Raw genomic sequence first — 7,088 nt, forward strand, 5'->3', positions numbered from 1 at the left:
ACCCTGTCCCTGAATGCAGGAACAGACTCTTAAGGCGTGCCTCCCACCTTTGACCAACCAGGGCATAGACAGCAGAATCGAACTTCAACCACACAGCGTCCATCCGCAGTGGTCTCCAACAGAATAGCAGAACACTCCCCAGCCAGGCTTTGGGAATGCCAGATATGCCTTCTCTGCCCCCACTTCACTGTGGTGAGAAAGTGGACCGGCCCCGCCCCAAGGCCCTTCTGGCCCTTCCCCTCTCACCACGCCCAGAGGAAAAACACGTCTTTGTCTTCAGAGACCCTGCTAGGACCGTCTCTGCCACACTCTGGACTCATCACAGCCTGGCTCAAGCACCATTTCCTTCTCCAAGCCCATCCCAGAACCCCTTCCACGGGGGACCACTTGAGCCTTTCCTTAAGATGGCTTCACCCAGAGTGGGCATCTTTTTCTAATTCACATAAAGGCAACTTAATGAGCTCACAACCGCTTTGTTAGGGTGCATCCGCCATTTTGTGGACCCTCCCACCAGCTCCCCTGGCCTGGTGAGTCACTGAGTCACTCCCAGAGGTAACTGTGAGAAAACCCTCTGGTGGCTGATGTAGTACCAAGCAGAGGAGGAAACGGAAATCATTGGGAAGCCAGGACACAGGGATAGATTTAACCAAAAAAAAAAAATTTATTGTACAATTACCCACCACTAGACAGGGCAGCTAGAGGGTGTTTCCACCTTCCCAATTTATTTTCAGCCCTGGAGGATGTCATTGTAGATCATGGCCAAGGCCCCCAGGAAGGTGACATATTCTTGGAAGTTCACCACCTGGTCCTTGTTCCGGTCCAGGTCGTCCATCAGCTTTGCAATTTCAGCATCCTGCAGCTTCTAACGTGTTAGAATGGGAAATCCAGACTCAATGGTTTTGAGACCTTGGGTTCTCTGCCTTTCCCCCTCCCAGGCAGCCCCCTCTCATACAAATGGCTCTGTGCTCACTTGTCACCAAAGATCCAAGCCCACTTTGGGTTCACTTGGCTTTACTTCTCTGTTCCTCACTCAGGAGGAGTGAATACCAGGCTACGAGTTTCCCCAGCCCCTCAGGGGTGTGGACCAATGGTCCAGTAAGGCACATGGTCTAGGGCCCCAGAATGTGGGTAAGCCTGAGTCATGCACCTGGCACCTCACCCTCTCTGAATCCTGCTTCTAAAGGGTGGGAGGTGGGGAGAGGGGGCCTGGGGAGGGTCACTCACCGCGCCAATGGTGAGCTCCTTCTGGATCAGCTCTTTCAGTTCACTCTTGCTCAGGGTGTTCTTGTCACCCTCCTGACAGGAGTACTTGTGGAAGATGGTCACCAGGAGGCCAATAGCCTGATCCAGGGGGCGCGCCATGGCTGAAGGCTGGGCTCAGAGCTGAGGGCACAGAGGCTGGTCAGCACCCTGGGCAGTAGGGCCTTCTCACTCACCCACACCGCCCCCCCAACTCCCTTTGACTACCCGTGCCAAACCACTAAGCGTCAGGTGACATCAGAAGACAGCCCAGGGCTTGTAGGGGAGGGAGAAGACAGAGTCTAGGGCCAAGAGGTGAGTGCCCTACAGAGGACCAGAGCAGAGGGGGTTCAAGAATTCTAAGGAACAAATAGGACCACAACTGAGAACTGTCTTCCAGGGGTTCCAAGAAAAGTTGGGGAGTATGTGGTGAGTGAGGGTGGAGGCTGCACACCCAGCCCTACACACACACAGCCTCACAGGGCCACACACTGCGGCACGGACACACCCCGGGACACACTCTCCCAACCCCAGAAGGGCCACAGTGGGGAGCCGCCCCACCGGATGCCTTAGCCCGGGGCCGCCCGGCCGCTCCCGCCTCTCCCTGCCGGCCCCAGTCTGGATGCAGGCGGACTAACCCGGGGGGGGGGCCGGCCCCAAAGGACGGGGGCTGCCCTGCCTAGCGAGGACTCACCGTGGCTGCAGCGAAGCGAGAAGGAGCGGCCGAGGCGGATGGCTGTGTGGCCAGCCCGCCAGCCTTATAGCGGCGCTTCCGGGAGGCCGGCCGCCCACTGCCCGCCCGCGCCCCACCCTGCCCCCCCACCCTGCCCTCCCTTTACACAACATCCTCGCCTCAAAACTTTCCACGCCTCCCGCCCCAGGGCTGTTCGGGGCTCCGCGGGGCGGGGGCGCCGAGGGGAGACCGCGGCCAGCCCAGTGACCTCGAGCTCCCTCCTAACCTCCAAAACTCAGTTTGCCCCCCGTCGCGATGTGACAAGAGGAGGAGGCGGAGAGCCGGGCAGTGTCAGAGCGTGTGTGTGTGTCTGTGTGTGTCTGTGTGTGTAGGGGGAAGGGCAGGGGGAAGGGTGCCGCTCCCCGGCGCCGGGGGGAACGGGGGCGAACCCTAGATGAAGGACGGGGAGCAGCCAGTGGTCTACAGGATACGATTTAAAGGACATCTAGAACACACAGCCCCCCAGGGAAAATAAATTCCTACCACCACCCTTGATCCCTTCCCCATCCCCCCACCTGAATTCCACCCGCAGCCTCTTGCCCATTAAAGTGCACACACACACCAGAGTCAAGCCCAGTAAGTGTCATTAGTTATTTACCCTCCAATGCAAAGTCTGTCAGATCCTCTCCTAAGAAAGGATTTTGATACGGGGAGGGAGGTGGGGAGAGCAGAAAGCCCTGGATCCCAGAGATGATGGTAGGGCTGGTTGCTGGGGGGGAAACGGAGGAGAGGGAAAGGGGGCCGGCGTGGAGGTCAAGGCCAGACTCCCCCTTCTTACCAGTGTCCTCAGGGGGGCCTCCTGTGAGCTGGTGGCAAGTCAGAGTAGCCTGTCCACCACTGCCCTCGGGGACCGCATCCCAGCCACCCCCAGTGTCCTCACTCTCAAAGCACTTTCCCCCTTAGCTTTCTCTGCATATTTGCAGCACTCCCTGGAGGCAAGCAACAGCCTGGCCCCACTTCCTCATTTTCCTGGAGGGGAAAACTAAGCCTGGATAAGATTAGTCACGTCCTGCACTGAAGAACAGGAAGTGGGGTGGAAACCCAGAACCCGAACACCCAGAGGCTGCCCATCCACTTAAGGAGAAGCTCTGCCTGGTCCCACCCCACCCCCAGCCAAGGTGGACAAGAATGTTCCAAACCAGCCCTGGACACCTGGAATCGAAAATCTTTATTTCCTCTGCTGGAAGGGAAGGCTGAAGCAGGGTCCATCTGGGAGGGAGGGGAAGGCAAGGGGCCTCGGAGGGTCTGTGAGAGGAGCTGCAGGCCAGGGCCCAGTCATTGGTTGTCCGCCAGGAAGAAGTCGTTGTAGGCCACGCACAGCGTGGTCAGGAACACCGAGTACTCCTTTTTTTGTCGTTTCTTTGTTGGGTTTTTTAATAAATTTATTTATTCATTTATTTATCTTTGGCTGCGATGGGTCTTCATTGCTGCGCGCAGGCTTTCTCTAGTTGTGGCAAGTGGGGGCTACTCTTCATTGCGGTGCGCGGGTTTCTCATTGCAGTGGCTTCTCTTGTTGCGGAGCACAGGCTCTAGGTGCGCGGGCTTCAGTAGTTGTGGCTCACAGGCTCAGTAGTTGTGGCTTGTGGGCTCTAGAGTGCAGGCTCAGTAGTTGTGGCACCCAGGCTTAGTTGCTCCGCGGCATGTGGGATCTTCCCGGACCAGGGTTCAAACCCGTGTCCCCTGCATTGGCAGGAGGATTCTTAACCACTGCGCCACCAGGGAAGTCCCCGAGTACTCCTTGAAGTCGATCTCCTGGTCGCCGTTCTTGTCCAAGCTCTTCATCAGGTCATCCATGCTGCTCTCCTTCATCTTCTTCGAGGGCCCAGGTAGAGAGACAGGTCAGCCACCCCTCCCAGCCCTGCCCTGACCCCTGGGAAGGCAGCCTCAGGCTGATCCCCAGCTGAGTCAGCAAGGGAGCATCTCAACCCCCAGAGTCTCCCCCCAGGCCACCCAGCCCAGGGTGCCACCAAGCAGAGCTCAGTGACCTGACTCCTGAATCGGAATAAATTACAAGAGGAAGGCTAGTGCAGCCCCCCTTCCCTCGACACTTTCTACCACCCAGAGAAATAATAAGCTAGATTTCATACAACACCTAATAGAAACGGCTTGGTGACTATGTGGCACTAAGCGAGATCCAAGCCTTATTCCGTCCCTGCAGGACAGCTGCATGGAGCGAGTGCCTGGCACCCAGTCCTCTTCCTTGTCTGGTCCCCTGCCCAACCAGCCCAGCTCCACCAAGAGGATGGAGACAGCGCTCTCAGGGGGAACAGGAAGAAAATACTGACACATCCTGCCCTCTCCCCTTCACTGCCCTCACCTCCAACTTTGCCACAGGGGACAGGACTTCGGGACATACAGAGATGGAAACAGCCTCTCTGTGACGCCACGCTTGTCCCCAGTCTGGGCTCCTGTTATAGCCAGGCCCTCCCCAGGGCCTCTGTCCCCTTGTAGTTAACCCTGCTGGACCCATGGTCCCTCCCTCTGCCCTCATTAACTCCAGAATGCAGAAAGCTTGGCAGGAAGGCCAGAGGGGAGGCCTGGTGACACCCATGCCTGCTTTGGTCCCCTGTCCACAGGGACACACTAGGTGGAGCTTCTCTCTGGGGAGGCCCACTAGGGTTCAAGATGTGACAGGAGAGGCCCCCAGGCTGATTTTAAAGGAACAAGGGAGGTTGATACATGGGCCTGGGCTGGAATTCCAGCCTCTCACTAGCTGGGTGTCCTCAGACAAGTAATATAACATATCTGAGCCTCAGTTTTTTTTAAACATGTAATAATAACATAATGGCTACCTCATAGGCCTTTCCCTTTGTCAGTTGCCTCTCTCCCACCATCTCCATCTGGTAAGCATCAGTTCTTCCCCCTTCCAAACTGTGTTCACAAACTAGTAGAACGATCCTTTTGGTTCCCATGTCAGCACCAGCTGAGAGCCCCAGACATGCCAGGTACGTGGAGGAGAACCAGGCGGGGTCCCTGCCCTTGAGCTGTGCACAGCTGACCTGGACCCCTGAATCACCTCCCCCACCCCCACTCCATCCCTCGCACAGTCTCCACAGCTGTGAGAGCCCCCCCCTCAACATGGAAGTTTCCTTGATCTCCTTCTCTAAACCTTCGTGCAGGCTGAGGTCCACCCTCCAGACACTGCCCTTCTCCGTTCCCAGTGAGACCTGACTCATCCCCAGGCACAGCCCAAGATGTTCACCCTCTTCCTTGGGTCTCTGTCTGTACCCTTTGGCCATCCTGTCCTTGCTGAGACTAGTGTACCCTGCAGGTAGGTGTGTATCCCCTCACGCTGGGCCTCCCACCTCATGCTGGGGAGCCCCCGGGGTTGGCATCAGTGCTTCCTCTTTTTTTCCCTCCCCTCCCCCATGGATCCCACGGAGCACTGGGACTCCAGGGTGCAGGGGAGGGACCGACACCTGCCTCACCAAGACACAGGTCTTTCTCGATCAGTTCCTTCAGCTCCTTCTTACTCGGAGTCAGTTTGCTGCCCTCTCTCCCTGAATATTTATGGAAAGTGGTGACCATAGTGGTCAGGGCCTTCTCCAAAGACGTCTCCATCATGGTGTGCAGTTCTGGAGGCTGAAGGGAGAGGAAAAGATCCCATTGCCCAAGAAGCTGGACCTTCTGCTTTCCCCCATCACTAGCCCATCTCCAAGCCTCTCCCTCAAGGACCACTTACAGGAAACCACGATGAGATCAAAATCTACCAAGTGGACCCCAGTGTCTCAGGACAGGTTGTAGTGAGAACCAAGGCAAACTTGGAACAGCCGGAGCAGTGAGACTGACCAGGCTGGAAGGAGACTGCACACTCTCCTGCGTCTAGGGACAGAGGGGTGACAAGATGGCCTCCCCAAAAGAAGAACTGGTGACAGATGGTGGAGCCAATGAAGGGTCAGGATTTTCTCCCTGCCCGATCCATCTTGGGCACTCATTTTCCAGAGGCCGTCCTCACCCAAGTCACCCTCCTTGGCCTGGGTCCCTGAATCACCTAATATCAGGGAGTGTCCCATTATAGAAGTGGGGGACAGGGCAAAGAGAGAGTCCAGGGGTTGGAGGAGGCTGGGGCTAGAACTGGAATGTAAGATCTCAACAGAAAGTCGGGGAGGGGTGCCAGGACTTGTCCAGCTGGTCACCAGCCTCTGGCCCAGAGAACTGTACATACAGACCAGGCACGAGGCAGTGAAGGGGCCTATTGAAACCTCCAGGGTCATTCTGAGAGCTGGATCCAGAGGTTGGGTCTGAATGGGGCCCTCCAGTCCATCAGCACAGCCACACCCACCCAAGAGAAGAAGCAGCTGGAGCTCCTGTGATTCAGACTTGGAAACCACTTCCCCCTTAGGCAGGAAGGAGCCAACACCCAAGAACCTGGGGGCTACAGGTAAATCTGTGTTGAGTCCTGAGCAAGGAAAAGAGGAAGAAGCTGCTGCCTCTTACCTACAGACCAAAGCCCACCTGATGATTCTTGAACTGGACCTGAAATTCATCTCTTACCACCCCAAACCCTCAGCCTCTCCCCACTGCCAGGAGACTCAACCAGGACCACAGTGGAAGGCGAGGCCTCTGGGCATCTGCAGCAGCATCCTGGTTGGTTCTGATCCCCACCTCCACCCCCAGGGCCACTTCTCAGGAAATCCCCATAGCCACGATTCCAAATACTCTGCCCTCTTCTCTCCAAACACATGCCCACTGATCGGGCCCGGCCTTCCTTGGCGGAGGTCACCAGAGCTAGTCACCCTCTGGCCTCATCGCCCAGCTTGCCCCACCATATAAATGAGCAGGGAAATGAGAAGGAAGGACTCACCAAGGAAAGAGAGAGCCAAAGAACTCACGCAGCAGAAGCAGGCTCCCTCCCACTGCTCTCTGACTTTAATTCCCTTGCTCCAGTCCCCAGGAAACCAGGGGAGAGAGAGGGCCAATAAGAAGGGGCCAGAGACAAGGAGGCCCAGGTCAGAGCCTCCTGGGACACAGATGGGGAGAAACCCCCTCTGCCAATCTCACCTTCCTTGTTTCCAAACACACTGAGTTTACCATGGCACACACATCTTCAGTCCTGGAAGCTTTGCCTTCCCAACCAAAAATCAGAACTCACAATCTGATGGGTCAACAGCCAGGC

The 7,088-nt window shown here is 56.7% G+C and overlaps 2 protein-coding genes across 2 annotated transcripts; both read right to left on the minus strand.

Annotated features, from left to right (window-relative positions):
- Positions 1-637: 637 nt before the first annotated feature.
- On the minus strand, positions 638-2,031 carry LOC307048938 (protein S100-A6). Its single transcript, XM_079698230.1, has 3 exons — positions 1,934-2,031; positions 1,225-1,383; positions 638-862 (listed from the first exon to the last, which is right to left on the minus strand). Exons 2-3 carry the CDS (start codon positions 1,360-1,362, stop codon positions 728-730), a joined length of 273 nt encoding a protein of 90 aa, XP_079554356.1. The 5' UTR covers positions 1,363-1,383; positions 1,934-2,031; the 3' UTR covers positions 638-727.
- Positions 2,032-3,247: 1,216 nt separating this feature from the next.
- Positions 3,248-5,533, minus strand: S100A5 (S100 calcium binding protein A5; the record flags this gene model as incomplete). The annotated part of the gene is made up of 3 exons (XM_079726383.1): positions 3,248-3,313; positions 3,707-3,784; positions 5,396-5,533. The coding sequence occupies 3 exons, from the start codon at positions 5,531-5,533 to the stop codon at positions 3,248-3,250; spliced, it is 282 nt and encodes a 93-aa protein (XP_079582509.1).
- Between the last annotated feature and the right edge of the window lie 1,555 nt (positions 5,534-7,088).

Source organism: Hyperoodon ampullatus, assembly GCF_949752795.1.
Source record: "Hyperoodon ampullatus genome assembly, chromosome: 2".
Classification (NCBI taxonomy): Eukaryota; Metazoa; Chordata; class Mammalia; order Artiodactyla; family Ziphiidae; genus Hyperoodon; species Hyperoodon ampullatus.

Coding starts and splice junctions, on each gene's coding strand:
- LOC307048938 (XM_079698230.1), bottom strand. CDS start 1,362: ATGGCGCGCCCCCTGGATCAGGCTATTGGCCTCCTGGTGACCATCTTC. Junction 863..1,224: donor AGGAGCTCACCATTGGCGCG/GTGAGTGACCCT, acceptor CTAACACGTTAG/AAGCTGCAGGATGCTGAAAT.